The following is a 17,314-nucleotide window of genomic DNA, read 5'->3' as shown; positions in this document are numbered from 1 at the left end:
CCCCCCCCCCCCCCCCCCCCCCCCGCCGGTGCAGGTACTTCCTTGCTTGGCCTGCATGAAGGCTTTAGGACTGAATGGTTCAGAAGGAAAAGACCAGCCAGACTTTCCCCTGGAATGGAATCTCGTAAGGTGGAGACCCGTGTCTCTCCCGTGGCTGGCACGGTACTTAGACGTAAGTTATCTTTAACTTGTTGATTGGATGAATTTCAGCTCATGGAACAAAAGTTAGAAGAGACAGAGGGAGATGGAAAGGAACAAATGGCCAATATGAGGCAGCTCTTGGCAGCATGAAATAAACAGAACTGCATTTGGAAGGTTAGTGGATGTTCTCACGATGCTTCTGGAGGAGAAGAGGATGTGGGGGGGTGCTGTAGCCTCAGTGAACCCCTTGCTGCCCAGCGGGTGCTGCTTTCAGCCCCTCACACTGTGGCTCCTGACCGCAGGCCCGGGGAGCAGCCGCAGCCCTCTTGCCGCGTGGCTGTCTGCCCCAGTGTGCAGACCAGTCCGGACAGTAAGACAGTCACACTGTGGCTCCTGACCGCAGGCCCGGGGAGCAGGCGCAGCCCTCTTGCCGCGTGGCTTTCTGCCCCAGTGTGCAGACCGGTCCGGACAGTAAGACAGATTTCAGAGTAAAGTGTGATAAGAATGATAAGCCTGCTGATCTAGATTAATGGTTAAACAAAGTCTGGTTTTTTTAGAGGCACTTTGGTCCTTTTACAGAGAGCAAGAGCTTAACCTGCTGTGGATCTGCCTGTAAAGGGGCTTTCATGTTCCAGGAAGGAACATACTGTAAGAAACAGTAGGTTCTTTTCAAAAGAACCAAAGCCGGATTTGCTTTTAGATTTGCTGTGCAGCCCTAAATGCCCGAAGAGGAGGGGACAATAGCCACAGCCTTTGTGGGGAAACAGGTTGACTCAGAGTTCCTATGATTTTGTCAGGTTGGCGTTACATATGTAGAAATAAGGAAAGATGTATCCGGATAATGCAAGGGCTCGGAAAGAATCTGCTCTTAGATTCTTGGAGAGAAGAATGGCCTCCGACATAGTCTACGTACATAACTGGGAAAAGTAAGCATGAAAAGAAGCCCCAAGCCCACAGCTCTGGAGGCAGAGTGCAGACAGCACTTGTCCCCTCACATGTGAGCACGTGGAAAGCGGCCAGGCCAGACTGAACACAGGGTGAGGACAAAATACATGTGGATTTCGAAGACTTAAGGAGAAAAACATGTAAAATATTAGTCATTTGTATGTTGAGTGCACGTTGAAACAGTATTTTAGATATATTGAGTTAAATGGGGCGCCTGGGTGGCTCAGTCGTTCAGCGTCTGCCTTTGGCTCAGGGCGTGATCCCAGAGTTCTGGGATCAAGCCCAGCATTGGGCTCCCTGCTCCACTGGGAGCCTGCTTCTCCCTCTCCCACTCCCCCTGCTTGTGTTCCCTCTCTCGCTGGCTCTCTCTCTGTTGAATAAATAAATAAAAAATCTTAAAAAAAAAAAGATATATGAGTTAAATAAAATATATCGAAGTTAATTTCACCTCTTAGTTTTTAAGGAAGCTAGTAGAAACTAGTAGGAAATAAAACTGGTTCAGCAAATAGAATTGAGCATAACCATCACTATGGAACTGAGTGCAGAAGCCCTAAACCAGTTTCTGAAAAATCAGTTTTATGGAAAAAAATAGCATAATAAGACTGGGTGGTGGGGCAGAGGGTCAATGGAGGTAAAATCACATTAAAGTTGTTGTCTAAAACTTTTCCCTTCACTTTCTTTTTTTTTTTTTTTTTTAAAGGGGGATAGATACATTGTTCATCTATGTAATTTTAGTATATCTCAGCATGGTATTTATTTATTTATTTTTTTAAAGATTTTATTTATTTATGTGACAGAGAGACAGCCAGCGAGAGAGGGAACACAGCAGAGGGAGTGGGAGAGGAAGAAGCAGGCTCACAGTGGAGGAGCCTGATGTGGGACTCGATCCCGGAACGCCAGGATCACGCCCTGAGCCGAAGGCAGACGCTTTTAACGACTGCGCTACCCAGGCGCCCCCCTTCACTTTCTTTAAAGTGTCTTTTGATGTCTGAGTTCTTAATTTCAATGTAACTAAAATTTTTCAGTCTTAACGCTTAGGATTAGTGCTTTTTTATGCCTTAGTTAAGAAATCTTTCTCTCTTCTAAGGCCACAAAGGTATTTATTCTTTTAAACATTTAAAGCTTTGTTTGGACATTTCTGTTCTTAATCCACCTGGAGTTGATTTTCCCGTGTCCTGTGAGATCGAGGTGCAGGTTTTCTCTGCTATGAATAATCAGTTTTTCTTCCTTTCCACATTGCTCTGCTGTGTGTGAAAGTTATGTGTGCCTGGGTGCTTTCTGGATTCTGTATGCCAGAGTCTAGCAGACTCTTTCTAGAAAGGGTCAGAAAGCATGTATTTTCAGCTTGGTCACCAGTATTCAGCTTTGCAGAAGCAGCCCTAGACGACCCCCGGATGAATGTGTGTGACCGAGTTCCAATAAAGTATTTTTTTTGTGGATACCAAAATGCAAATTTTATAGAATTTTCACATATCACAAAATATGGCCCTTTAAATATTGTTTTCAACTATTTAGTAAAAACCATTCTTAGCTCATGGGCTGTACAAACAACTAGGTGGCCGGCCAGCCTCTAGGCTGTGGTCTGTCTCACTAGCCCTGCCCGATTCCACACTGCTCTGATTCGCTACAAAGAGGCCTCGTATCTGGTGATTTGGCTCTTCTGGGTCCTTTCCACTTCCGTAGAAGTCCTGTAAGCCGCTGATTGAGCGCCATGGAAAGCCCTCTCGGGAACTAAGGAGGAGTGATGAGCAGTGATCTCTCTGCGTATTGATCTCTCTGCGTATTCCGTCTTTAATGCCTCTCAGGAAACGTTTGTGATTTGCATCTGTAGTAATCGTGCCCATTGTTCGTTAGATTTGTATGTGGGCACTCTGGAGGTTATTCTGGTATTGGAAACACTCTGTTTTAAATTTCTTTTCTAATTGTTGGTGGGTAGGAATGCTGTTGACTTACAACCACTTCCTTGATACACTGTTGTTTTAAAAATACATGTTGATTCTTTTGTGTTTTCTGTGCCATGGTAGCTGCTGGATACTAATGCAGAGAATATAGTGAGATACAGGGACTGTTGTCACCCCCCTTTTGGGGATCAGGACCTGAAGGGACTTGTCTGGGGCCACAGGACTGGTGAGCGCCTGAGCTGATGCGAACGCAGGTGCCTGGCCCGAGTCTGTGCTCTTTCCCCAGAGCTGTACCCTCGTTCCTGTGGCCCCGAGTCCCTGTGGCCTTGTTCCTCCTCTCCAGGCCTCATGCTTTCCGTGCTGTTGTCTAATCACTCCCATGGGGCCTCCAGGACCCCCTCCCAGAGGGGTAGTAACAGTGATAGTGGGCCACCTTCTTCCTTTCTGATTTTTAATGACTTCTTCTAGAATTTACCCTTGATACTTATTGTAGCGCTTAATAAAACAGATGAAGAAAGTTTGATTTTTTTTTCCCACTATGGGGCTTTATCATGAATGGGTGTTGAATTTTATTAAATGCTTTTTCTGCATTGAGATGATTCCATTCTACTTTTCTAATTCACTAAATGACATTTATGGCTTTTAAGTGATCGTTTCTGAGATGAAATCAGCATTATTACACTATATTATCTTTTTCATCCACTGGTAGATTCTGTTTTCTAATTAGAATTTTTCCATTTATATTCATGGATGAAATGGACCCACGATTTTCTTTTCCTCATATGATCCTTGTCTTGTATTAGTCCCAAGGTTAAGAGTGAACTGGGAGAGTTCTTTTTCTCTTTTCTAGAAGAGACGGTAGATGATGGAATGGTGTGTTTCTGAGAGTTTGGTGGGACTTGCGTGTGGAACCATGGGGTTTCCTCGATGGGGACCTTTCAGGGCACTGCTGTTACTTGTATCTTATGGGAGCACTCAGGCTTTCTCTTTCTTCTTGAGTCAGTTTTGGTGGTATCTTTTAAATTTTCACGTTTCCTGGCAAAAGCTCTTGATAGACTTCTTTAAATATGTGCTTTATTTGTAATTTAGTTTTGTTCTGTTTTATTAATAATCTACTAATTCACACTTTTTCTTCCTTCTTTGAAGCAATGTTTTCAGAAGTTTGTTAGTGTTTTTAAACCACCAGTTTTTGGCTTCATTGGCGTTCTCTTTTGTATCTTTGTTCTTTTCACTGATTTCTCCTGTTTTCTTCATTTCCTTCCTCTACTTTCTTTGTGTTTATTCTGTTGTCCTTTTAATTTCTTAGTCGGACTCTCACATTACTGCTGTTTATTTAGCCTTTTTTTAAAAAAACTTAATATAAACTCGTTTTGTGATTACAGGTTATCATGTTTTTTAAGTCAGGATTTATTCATCACCTACCACGCACCGGGCAGTGTTCCAGGACTCGGATCAGAAATGGATGTGCGACGTTATCAAACGTTATCTTCTCAGCAGATGTTGAGGTTAAATTAATAGAATCCAATTGTTGAGCAGTTCTTATGTTCCTAAAATAACATTTGCTTGGTCATGGTCTATTATTTATCTGATGCAAAACCACAATCAATTTACTAATATTTTATTTTATTTTATATATTTTATATGTTTATTATATATATTTATATATATGACGTTATCAAACGTTATCTTCTCAGCAGATGTTGAGGTTAAATTAATAGAATCCAATTGTTGAGCAGTTCTTATGTTCCTAAAATAACATTTGCTTGGTCATGGTCTATTATTTATCTGATGCAAAACCACAATCAATTTACTAATATTTTATTTTATTTTATATATTTTATATGTTTATTATATATATTTATATATATATATAAAGAGAGAGAGTGTGTTTTATTTATTTTCTAGTAACCTCTACACCCAGTGTGGGGCTCAGACTCACAAACCTGAGATCACGAGTTACATGCTCTTCCGACTGAGCCAGCCAGGCACCCAGCTTACTAATCTTTGAAGATAGAAGTCCGTAGTCAACTGATACCAGTCTGTTGTGTGTGTGCCGTTGTTGTTAGGTGTTAGAATCAAGATTATGTTAGTTTTATATAGTTAATTCTTATAAAATTATCTCCTGTGCCCTAGAACTGTTGAAGTTAGAGGAGTGATCTGATTCATGGAAGTTGTGGAGCCTTGGGGCTGGATGCCCTTCCCTCCCTCTTGGAAGAAGTTGGTCCTCTCTGGGGGCTGGTCTGCCCAGGCCGCTGGTCAGAAGCAGGAGCTCACTTCCTATTCGATGGTGACTTGAGACCCCGGTAGCTCGGAGCCCGCATGGTTCCTTGGTCAGCTGTTGCTGACTCGTCCCAGGTGCCTTCGCTCGTGCCTGCAGGGCACATGGGTCTGAGGTCTGGCGCCCTGCGAGGGCCCTTCTCCAGCATGCTGTCATGTGATTCCTTGGGCTGTCCCCATCCCATCTTCACTGCAGAAGCCCTGGGATGAACACTGAGTTCAACTGCCCTGTGGCAGGGGCCCAGCAGGATCCCAGACTTGTGCAGTTTGTTTCTTCCCCGATTACTCTTTGATTGTCTGAGGGAAGTAGGGAGGGGCAGGTATTTGTACAGAATTACGGGCCTGTTGTCCTGCAGGCCAGGTCTCTTCCTGCCCTTGTTTGTGCTGGCGGTCCAGAGTTACCAGGAGGCGAGCTGCTCCAGTGGTGTGCTGGCCCTCCTCCTCTGGGCGCCGGGGCCTGCGCATGGGCTCTCTCAGTCATGGTCTCCGACGGTTCTCCAGGACCTCCTGGAGTCTGGCCCGCCCTGTCTGCAGGTTCCAGCTGTCAGCTACCTCACGGAGGGGTCTCCGCCTCCTCACGCTCTGAGCGGAGCCAGGAGGTCCAGGCTGGGCTGGTCGCTGTCCCTTCTCAGGCCCTCAGATGCGGCCTGGAGACAGCTGCCCCTGATGGTTTGTTCCATCTTGTGGTTGTTTCCTAGTTGGGCTCCAGTTTTCCTTTTCTGGCTATAATCTACTTGGTATATTTTAAAAGAATTATAGAACCTTAAAAATCTATAGCTCGAATGGGTTTTAGAGGTTTAAAGAAATAGAAGAACTAAAAGTTCATGGTTAGGAACTACTACTATTTTTTTTCCTAAAGCATGTATTTTATTATAGAATTAATAGCAAACTAGAATGTATCATAGGAGCAAAGATCTACCTCTGTTAGATAAATATGGTTCTGTTTCCGCGAGTAGTCCGTGCTTCTGTTCATCTCTGCTGCCGCATCCGGCGAGAGGCACCTTCTCAGCTACAGACAGACTGAGCTCAGCAGTTGCAGCGCCCTTTAAACATGGCTTGCTTCTCTTACGTCTAACCAAGAAACTGTTCTTGAACCAGATAAAGTCACCAGTAGGTGTGTTTTCTCTTAAGAATCAATGGCGCACGTGGAATTCATCCGGTGTGACTAGAAACGTGCAGCAAAGGAGGACGGAGGGAGTGTGTGTCCGCGGCCGGCGGTCAGGCTCCTAGGCAGCTCCGAGTGGCTACGTGCGTCCCCCCGAACTCAGGAACAAGGCTGGGAAACAGTCCCGTCGGGCTCTGCTGGGGCTCCAGCCGGCGCAGAGAGAAGTGAGGTGCGAGTTCTTCACGGAGGAGGCACGATCACGTCATTCAAAGATGACAGTCCACCAAGGGAGCTGATCCCCAAAAGGTTGACTGTTCAAAAACAAATGTACCTGATGCCCGGTGTCAGGCAGGCGTACGGAAGTCGGTGTTTGCCACGTGTCGGCAGTAGCCCATTGAAAATAACGTGCGTGACGTTCCCCTTCAGAACTGGAAACAACGTAACTTACAGACGCATATGCATTTAACAAGAAATTTATAGCAACTATTTCGAGAAGCCACAGAATTTTACCAAGAAATATAAAAAGCCTGGAAAAAGTCGAGAGAGGGTTTCTGGTTGGGAAACTCAATATGATAGAGATGTTATTTCCCTCAACTTAGTTTATAAATTTAATGGAATTCCAATAAATATTCAGTGGCTGTTTTGGAGTTTGGCAAAGAATATTCTAAAGTTCCTCTGAGAGAATAAATATGTGAGAGGAGCCTTTCATAAAAATGTTTGAAAGGACCAGTTTTAAGCCAGTATTATCACATTCTTAGCTTACTTCCATGACTTTAAGTAGAGAAGGGGCCGCTGTGGCTGAGAATTTGAGTTCTGCATGTCCCTGTTGCCTGCCAGCTTTGTTAGTGTCCATCTGACCCACTCTCTGTGTGATCAAAAGTGGTTTTTAAACTATTTCCAATTTTCAGGGCAGTCAGAAAGGCTAATCTGAAGAGATGTCTGTCCTGCGCTGCACTGACCTTTGGCTGCAGCTCGTGACCCCAGTGGGCCAAGCCTCCTCACTCGCACTTCCCACCTGCTTCCTGTCCAGAGACACTCCTGTCCGTGGAGGGAGCTAACATGGGGTGATCTTTTGCTCTGCGCCACGTGCTGGGAGGTGCCCGACGTGCGTCTTTCCCCCTGTGGAAGCTTGTCAATCAGTTGTTAGTTGTGTAGACGGTTGTCACAGCAGCAGCCATCTCCTGCAGGACTCCTTATGACGAAGGAGTCGTAAACATCACTTCACTGCATGGTAATTAATTAGATGAGTACCGTCCCCGGCTCCTAGGTTCAGAAACGGAGGCACGGAGTTATTTCGTCTGAATTAGGCCATCAGTGGCAGAGGTATGACGTCTGCCCAGGTCCGTGGGGCCCCGTCCGGGCACGTGGCCCTCACACTGCGTCCCTTTGTAGGCGTGCGCTCCAGCCGTGTCCTGCTCGCACCTGCGCTCTGGTCTGTAGGCGCTGCAGGGGCTGCGTCTCTCACCCGGAAGGTCTTGTGTCACAGCAGCTCCCCTCTGCTGCCCGTGCACTGGCTCCGCGGTCATTACCTGCAGCCGTTGGGTCGTGACGATGCCAGATGGGCTGCTGTTCTTGTATTTTATGCAGTGAAATAAAGTAGTTGTTCATGAAGACTATTTTGATGTCACTTGGCACAGCCGTTTTGGAAAACCGTTTGACACTATGTCCCAGAGCTGGACACTTACACAGCCTCTGGCCCACAACGCCACTTCTTGCCGTGTATCCCGAGACTCCTGTGCCCGCGTACTGGGACAGCCGTGCTGTGAACAGTGGCAGGAGCTGTTTCTGGCTGTTGTTACCTACGACTCAGCTGTTCAGAATACTCACTTTTTCTGAGCAGTTGTAATAGACCCAGACCAAAAATAACCCGAACATCCAGCAGCAGTGGGTAAATAAATCATGGTGTATTTCGTAATGAAATACCTCCCGTTTAGCAGCGCAGACGAGTGGTGTGTGTGTGCTCGTAGCTGCAGGGGGAGCAGAAGAGGCAGACACACGTGGACACATGCCGTATGAGCGAGTCAGGCACGCAGGCGAGCACAGCCGACCCGTACTCGAGCACGCACACGGAGGGCGGCGTGACGGTGGCCTTGGGCTTTCGGGACCCTGGCCGAGTTGGCTTTCGTGGCCCCGGTGAAGGCGCCGGAGGCACTTCATCATTTCGTTGCACCGCACATTGACACTGTATGTGCTTTGTTGTGTGCGCGCAAAAAGGCTGAAGTACTTGATGACAGACTTTTATTTTACTCTGCGTTTAAGGGATCTAGTGGGACCCAGTGAGAGATGCACGTTTGGTTTGCAGAGTTGTGCGATCGAATATTTCTAGATGAGCGAGACACTCAGAATAGTCACTGTGCCAGTCGCTACATTTCTCTTGTAACTTGGATGCAGGCATTCCTCGGTTTATGAAGAAAATGAACTCTTGGCAGGTTGTATATAACTCACTTCCTGAGGTCACAGGAGGGCATGTTACTTAAAGCAAATACTCACGCTCTTTGATTTATTATTCCCTCTCCCCACCCTGCATTAATCAGGCTTTTGTTTATTGGCTTTGCTCAGCGTAGGGTAGCGCGCTGCTCGGGAGTGTCGGCGACCCTCGGATCCAGCGACCCGGGCGGCCGTCCGCTTGCACCCTGCGGGCTGCTTCTGAGCGGCCAGGTCCGAGGGCCAGGCTCTCCAGGCGTTGTCTTGAAAATGGTACTGGCTTCTCATGAAGACCTGAGATTGAAATTTAAAGAAACACATATTTTAGTTCATAGTTTTTATTTAAATGACTTAGAATAAATCACTGTAAACTTAAAAAATCACCATAAACACAAGTGCTTGCATTTCTGGGGACAAGTGCGTGTGCGGTAAATGCAAATCGTATGAAGTCCCAGAAGTAAGTGTTCACCTGAAAAGTCTTGGAAGATCATGTAGCTAAAGTGCGTGTGACGCGGCCGGCAAGCGCTGACACACTTGGTCGGAGGCCTTCCCGCCAGAAAGCAGCTGAGTAAATAGTCTGCAGCCTGCACGAGACGCCAGGCCAGGCGGGCAGGAGGCAGAGGGCCCCAGGAGGGTGGTGGTGTGTCCCTGCGAGACGCACTTGGCCACCGCCCCTGCTGCGTCCCCCGTGGGAAGGGGGGCCGTGGCCGGGGCGCCACAGAGCAGCGCGGCAGCCGGTCCTGGCCGACTCAGAGCCGGATCCCAGGTCTGCCAGGAAAGGGATTTGAGATCTAATTTCATGGTAGTGGGTTGTGTACGTTTATAAAGTGGAGATGGGGAAGGGGCTGTGTCAGTGAGGAAGGGGTATTTGTGATGGCAGAACCCGTCTGTCTGAAGCTGGACGTAACCACGTGTGACTTGGTGTTGACACTGTGTGGACGTACTTTCCGAACGCACCGAAGTTCTCCGAACGTGCCTGGCCCGGAGCATTTTGTCACTGACGAGTTCGCTCGCGGTAAAGGAGCTGCATCCCGGCATCGGAGTAAGAGTGCGCCTGCTTCCTCCTGCAGGGCTCACGGTTTGGTTCTTTCTTTCGGATAAATTTATGATAATGATTAACGTTTATTGAGGGTTTACTATGTGCGAGGCACTGGCTGCTTATTTTATATTATCCCATTTAATCTCACCTGCAGGATAAATATTATGATTTCCATTTTATTATGATGAAACCGGGGTACAGAGAGGTCAGGTCAGGCTCCCAGGGCCATAAAGTTAGGAGGTGGTGAAGCCAGACTGGCAGCAGCTTCGTGTCTGCGGAGCACGTGTTCCAGACCCCTCGCCGCGTTTCCCCAGTCCTCCTGCGTTCTAGATTGTGGTAGGTCCTACTTTGTGGAATGATACAGTTTCATTATTTTTTGCTCTTCTGTTTCCAGAAATTAAGCGTATTTCATAGGACTCATTCCCGGGTGGTGAATATGGTAGTAGGGTCTCGTATTTTACTCTACGTATTAAAAGCCTATAAATCAAGGGTTTATAATGGTTGTTTGTCTGGAAATTTGCTGATACAGCTATGAGCTCTATATAAATCAGACTATCGTCAGAGAGGTGAGCTTTGAAAGCAAACAGTCACTGACTTATCCACTCCATCCTGCCGTGTTCATTTAAGTGAAACTTTTTGGTTTTTTTAATGCCAGAATTCTGGTGTTTTGCCGCAGCATGTTTGCAGCAATAATAAAAGTCTGTCCTGTCATAACCCCAGCGCAAATGCATTTTGTTTTGAATTCTTAATCCCTTAAAAATAAAGTTATACATTTAAGGCTAGTGTTCCCGATTCTGCTTGGTGCGGTGATACAGAACTACGAGGCAGTTTGACAGGGGACCTAGAATAGGAGGGAGCTAGGCCAGATCCCCTCTGTGTCTTGGTCTAGTTTGTAACGCACCAGTTTTATTGGACTTTTACATGTTCAGTTTTGTATCAGACTCAACACAATGCCAGATGCATAGGAATTACTTAATAAGCATTATGAATGGGTTCTAGTAGAATCGTATTTATTTTTTAAAGGTTTATTTATTAGAGAGAGAGCACGAGTGCGGGGGTGGGAGGGGCGGAGGGAGAGAAAGAACCTCACGCAGGCTCCGCACTGAGCAGGGAGCCCAATGCAGAACTCGATCCCGTGACTCGGAGATCATGACCTGAGCTGAAATCAGAGTTGGATGCTCAATCGACTGAGCCACTCAGGGCCCCTGCATGGGTTTTAGTAGAATTTTTTTTTTTAGATTTTATTTATGCATTTGAAAGAGAGAGACAGAGAGACAGCGCGCAAGCAAGGGGAGAGGCAGAGGGAGAGGGAGAAGCAGACTCCCTGCTGAGCTGGGAGCCCGACGCGGGACTCGATCTCGGGACCTGGAGATCATGACCCTAGCTGAAGGCAGATGCTTAACTAATTATCTGAGCCGCCCAGGTGTCCCAGGTTTTAGTAGAATTTTAAATTGCTCGACTAAGTTATTGAGAGATTTACTAATCTCTGTATAGTAAAGACAACACTCTTTTTTTCTTGAGAAGTAGTTTTTTATTGTCTACAATTCATTTTAGTCGTTTATCATTTTATTTTAAAGGTATTTATATGGCCACTAACTCTTCTTTAGCTAAACTTATTTTGAGATAACTAGATTCACATGCGGTTGCGAGAAATAATGGCGATTTCCCATGTACTCAGTTTTCCCCACTGATAACATCTCGTAAAGACACAGTACAGTGTCACCCCCAGGATACTGACCTTGATGCAGTCAAGATACACAACAGTTCCATCACCGGTCCTTCTTGTTGCCCTTTATTACCACACCTACTCCCTCCCTCCCACCTCACCCCTCCTTACCCTGTGGCAACCACTGACTGTTCTCTGTTTTTACAATATTGTCATTTCAAGAATGTTCTGTAAATGCCAGCATAGAGCATGTCTTTGGAGATTGGCTGCTTTCATCCAGCGTCACTGTCTGGAGATCCATCCAGGTGCTTGCGTGACTCAGCAGTTCGTTTCTTTTTATTGCCGAGCAGTGTTCCAGGGTTCGAGTGTAGCACAGTTCGTTTAGCTGTTCACCTGCTGAAGGGCGTCTGGGATCTGGGTTGTTTCCAGTTTGGGGCTGCTCTGAATACGGCTGCTCTAAACATTCATGTACAGGCTCTGTGGGAATGTGACTTGTCATCCCTCTGGGAAGTGTCCAGGAGTAGAGTTTTGGGTCAGATGCTCGCCGCATGCTGGTTTTTAAAGAAACTGCCAAACTGTTTTCCATAGGAGCTCTACCATTTTACACTCCTACCAGCCGTGTACAAGTAATCAAGTTTCTCTGCGTCCTCACCAGCATGTGGCCTTGTCACTGTTTTTTTTTCTAAAGCCATCCTGGTAGTGATAATCTCATTGTGGCTTTAAGTTGAATTGCCCTGATAAGTACTGACGTTGAACATCTTCTCCTGTGTTTGTTGGCCGTTGTGTGTCCTCTTTGATGCAATGTCTGTTCATGTCTTTTGCTCATGTCTCATTGGAGTGTTTGCTTTTAGCTGTTGAGTTTTGAGAGTTTTTATATTTTAGATACTAGTCCTTTGTCAGATACATGATTTAAAAATATGTACTCTCACTCTCTAATTTGTCTTTCAACCTCTCAGCAGGGTCATTTGCACAACAAAAATTCTTAGTTGTGATAGAGCCTACTTTATCAGTTTTTCCTTTAACAAGTCATACTTTTTGGTGTCAGTGTGAGAACTCTTTGCTTGGCCTTAAATTCCAAAGATTTTTTCCCCAGTTTTTTTCTGAAAAGTTTTACATTTTATATTTAAGTCAACGATCCATTTTGAGTTAATTTTTCATTGAATTGCTTTCACACCTCTGTCAAAAATCAGTTGGGCGGGGGTGCCTGGGTGGCTCAGTTGGTTAAGCAGCCGACTTCGGCTCGGGTTGTGATCTTGGGGTCCTGAGATCGAGCCCCATGTCGGGCTCCCTGCTCAGGGGGGAGTCTGCTTGTTCTTCTCCTTCTCCCTCTGCTCCACCCCCTGCTCATAATCTTTCAAATAAATAAAAATCTTATTAAAAAAATGAGTCGGGCATATTTGTGAGGGTCTTTTTCTGGATTCTTCATTCTGTTCCATTGGTCTATGTGTCTGTCCTGCCAATACCACACAGTCTTGACTACTGTAACTACATAATAAGTCCTGAAATTGGATAAACTGATTCCCCCCTCTTTATTCTTTTCTAAAAAAATGTTTTAGGGGCGCCTGGGTGGCACAGCGGTTAAGCACCTGCCTTCGGCTCAGGGCGTGATCCCGGCGTTGTGGGATCGAGCCCCACATCAGGCTCCTCCGCTGTGAGCCTGCTTCTTCCTCTCCCACTCCCCCTGCTTGTGTTCCCTCTCTCACTAGCTGTCTCTCTCTCTGTCAAATAAATAAATAAAATCTTTAAAAAAAAAATGTTTTAGCTATTCTAGTTTCTTTGCCTTCCCATATAAATTTTAGGATAATCTTGTCTATATTTCCAAAAAAATTGGTTGGGATTTTGATAGGAATTTTGTTAAACTTGTGTATCAATTTGGGGAGAATTGACATCTTTACAATATTTGAATCTTGCCATTGAGGAACATGGTATGTCTCTCCATTTATTTAGGTCTGCTTTGATTTCTTTCAACCACATTATGTAATTTTCAGTACACAAGGTCTATACATATTTCGTTAGATCTACACCTAGGTATTTCTCTCTTTTGTTAACATAGATAATTGTAAATGATGCTATTTTTAATTTCAGTGTCCATGTGTTGACAGTATGTAGAACTATAATTGATTTTTGTATGTTTATCTTGTATCCTGCAACCATGCTGAACTGTTACTCGTTTATGAAATTTACCTTTCATTTCTCCTCCTGTCTATTTAACAGTTTCTGTGTGCCAAGCATTACGTTAAGGCCCAGTAGGTAGTGGAGCTAGAATCTTGACAGATTATTTCGTCACTTCATTTGTTCGTTTGACAAATATCTAAGGAGAATCTGTAATGGGCCACGGTGGATCCAGACGCAGGGTTCCTGCCCTCCTGGAGCCTATAGTCTGAAGCTGACGTTAGAAGTAACACAAATGGTTGTATAACTTAATAAAACAAGTTAATTCATTATAATTCAGTTAACAGCATTCGGCTCATATTGTAAGTGGGTAAAGCAATGACACCTTAACCAGCCTGATGGAGTGGGAGCATCCAGGGAGGGCTTCCTAAACAACATCCATTTCCTAGGAAAGGTTTTCTGAGAAGCCAAACTCTCATTGCTTCTTATCAACTTACATCAGTTTTTCAAATTCAGAGAGGTCTGTGATAAATGCTCATGTGAAGAGAATTCCTGGCCCAAACTGAATGATGTTCTCAGTTGCCTCTCTCTTTACTGCACCCCGTGGTCCCCCTTACCAGTGGTTCCCGCTGAGGGCACCAGGCCACCTTGACCTCCAGACCAGCCAGCTCCATCCAGCCCTTATCAAGCGGCCCTCGGCCTGGCTTGGTGCTGTCCACCATGCCCTCCTTTGCACACCTCCCATCCCTTCACTCCCACATCAGCAGTTTTCCTCCTCCCTGGAGGATTCCTTTCCCCCTTTCACCCGGTGAGCTGGTGAGTTCCTTTGCAGAGTCCTTTGAGATGGAAAAGGAGTCCATTCAAGGAGTGAGATGCAGGGTCAGGGCCCATTTCTGCCCATCCGTCTGGGAAAATCATCAGGGTCCCTCAGCATTGGTAACAGGAACTACAGTAAGTTTCTCGTCAGTTGGGAAATAAATCTTCCTATATAGAAATGTGCCCCTCTGACAGCCTTCCAGGTAAAGACCCCTCTACTTTTGAGAAGGTAAGGGATGGACCGTTCCTGGGCACAGTGTATGTGCTCGCACAGTGCTTGGCACCTCGGGGCTGCTGCTGACCCCAGCCAGCTCTGTCCCCGCCCGCATGTCTTTCCAGCCTCAGCAGGTCCCCGTCCTGCCTTGGGAGTGAGGCTGTTTCTTTCATATCCCATTTTCCCCACTGACTGTAGGAGAAATCGCTTGTCTTTGAGTCTGCGTGGAAGAAGGAGAAGGACATAGTTTCCAAGGAGATCGAGAAGCTGCGTGCGTCCATCCAGACCCTGTGCAAGAGTGCGCTCCCCCTGGGGAAGATCATGGACTACATCCAGGAGGACGTGGACGCCATGCAGAATGAGCTGCAGCTGTGGCACAGCGAGAACAAGCAGCATGCTGAGGCCCTGGAGAAGGAGCAGAGGTCGGCGGGGGCGGGGCCCTGCAGGAGGCGTGGAGGGGGTGGGGCCCTGCAGCAGGGGCAGAGGTGGGGGGCGGGGCTCTGCAGAAGGAGCAGAGGTCGGTGGAGGCGGGGCGCAGGAAGCCCAGGGGGACACCTCCCAGGAAGCCACCACCCTTCCCAAAGAAGTATTTTCCTTCCGCGTTCCTACTGCACAGGGCACGTCTTTGCAGCAGTTAGGAAAGATGTGGAGCTCACGTTCACATGCAGGTAGATACAGGCAGTGAACAATACAGGGATCTTTGCAGTGTGGGTATTATTGTTTTATGTGTCTTATCAAAATCCCGAAAGTTTGGTAACTATGTACTTTGAAAGTACTTTAATTTTTTACTCTAAAAATAAATAAATGCTGGTGGGCCCATTTCGAAATTGCCACTGTAAAGAAAACAATAACCACTAAAAAGAGATTTACTTTAGAGAAATGTTTGATGTTCTGTGTTGATAATCAGGGAATCTGGAATGCATGAAACGGTGTCAGTTGGTAAGGGTTTTCAGAAAACGGCCTGGGCGGACACTGCTAGGTCTGTAAGCCCAACGGTAAAACGCCGTGCGGTAACAAAGCTGCTCTCTCTATTATTTGTCTGCTTACTCCTAAAAAGTCCCTTAAAAGTTTAAATGTTTATCATGGAAGGAGTTAGGAAATTGCCGAGAACTTTTTGGTGCCAAGTCCAGCACGTTGATTTGTTGGGACTTCATACCATTGATTTAAGGTACTGAAAAGTAGTGCCCAGATGTTTCTTCCTTACAGAACTGGAGCTTGCTTGGTGGCAGGATGTTGGAGACTGTCCCTCTTCTTCGTGTTTTGTTTTGTTTTGTTTTTTTGTATAGAGTCTTTTTAAAAAAATTTATTAGAGCACAAGCAGGGGGAGGGGCAGGTGGAGGGAAAGGGAGAAGCAGGCTCCCCACTGAGCAGAGAGCCCGACATGGGGCTTGATTCCAGCATCCTGGGAACTTGACCTGAGCGGAAGGCAGCTGCTTAACCGACTGAGCCACCCAGGCGCCCCATCACTCTTCTTTGTATTTATTTTGTATTTAAATGCTTAAAAAAAACTAAAGAAAATGCCTATTTGACCTCTGCTTTCCCAAATACGTTCTAGATTTTTCCTTGCAGGTAACCCAGCACTGAAAGGCCTCATGCCTCAAGCTCGTGAGTTGGAGAGGCCTGGGTGGCGAAGCCCTGGCAGCTGGACGAGCCTCCCTGGAGGAAGGTGGAGGGAGTGTCAGGCTGCCAGGGCGTGGCCCTGGGTGGTGGCCGCACTGCTCCCCTCCCTGCCGTCCCAGGGCTCTCTGCCACATGTGATGTGAGGCGTTAGGAGTAGTACGCTTCTTTGTGTAATTGCATGTTTGGCTTCGCTTTTGGCTGTGGGTCGGTAAGATACCCTTTCCCCAGGTGTGACGTCCTCATCCCTTTATATCATTACCCAAGTGTGTTTATATTTTTACCCTTTTTCTTTGGATGCTGTAAACAACTTACTTTTGTCTTCTTTCATTGTTGCAATCAAGAAGCAAATCTAAGCTGAGAGCCGGTACTCACGAGCCCCTATGTTGTGTCCCGCCAGCATCACAGACTGTGTGGTGGAGCCCTTGAAGGCCGAGCTGGCCGAGCTGGAGCAGCTGATCAAGGACCAACAGGACAGAATCTATGCCGTGAAGGCCAACATCCTGAAGAACGAAGAGAAGATTCAGAAAATGGTGTACAGTATCACTCTGAGTTCGAGAAGGTGAAAGCTCACACGTTTCCGAAGCTGGAAGTCCTGCTCAGTCTGAAAATAAAAAGGAAGGTAGAACGTCACTACTCTCTAAGTTCAGTTTCCTAAGAAAGTCAAGTTTTCTGCGTCCTCCCTCCAAAGTGCAGAGCTTTGAAAGCGCACCCACGTCCGTGTGTCGAGGGGCCGTGTTCGCTCCCCTTCCTCCAGCAGGACCGTGGCCTGCCGTGCAGACGTGTTCTCTGCGTCTCTGCAGCGGCCTGTCCTGCTCAGTTCTGTGCCAGGATTTGCTAGCAGGTGAGTGGGGATGGAACGCGAGGAAGCCTGCATCCTTGGTTTCAGGTTTTAGGTCTGGTGACAGGACCCTGAGGGGAGCAGAGTGAAGGACGGCCGCCTTCTGACTGGCACTAGAAACGGAACGGGGCCTGAACGTGAGACTGCTCTGTTTTGAGTTCATTTCCCCGTGGAAAGGGTTCATTTCAGTCTATATCTTTATAAGGTACGTGTGAG

At 46.5% G+C, this 17,314-nt stretch overlaps 1 protein-coding gene across 9 annotated transcripts in view; it reads left to right on the top strand.

Moving 5' to 3' along the window:
- TRAF3IP1 (TRAF3 interacting protein 1) overlaps positions 1 to 17,314 on the top strand; it is a 57,446-nt gene extending 40,132 nt beyond the window's left edge. For 5 of the 9 annotated variants that reach the window (XM_040638521.1, XM_040638517.1, XM_040638509.1 and 2 more), the window contains 2 exons: positions 14,839 to 15,062; positions 16,658 to 17,314. In XM_040638521.1, the coding sequence (XP_040494455.1) occupies positions 14,839 to 15,062; positions 16,658 to 16,823 (390 nt within the window). In that variant the 3' untranslated portion in view covers positions 16,824 to 17,314. The other 4 variants (XM_040638542.1, XM_040638557.1, XM_040638549.1 and 1 more) reach the window with 4 other exon arrangements.

The sequence above is a fragment of the Ursus maritimus genome, unplaced genomic scaffold (assembly GCF_017311325.1).
Source record: "Ursus maritimus isolate PB19 unplaced genomic scaffold, ASM1731132v1 scaffold_1, whole genome shotgun sequence".
Classification (NCBI taxonomy): domain Eukaryota; kingdom Metazoa; phylum Chordata; class Mammalia; order Carnivora; family Ursidae; genus Ursus; species Ursus maritimus.
Note: the sequence above shows the minus strand (reverse complement) of the source record. Positions and strands in the feature narration are given on the sequence as shown.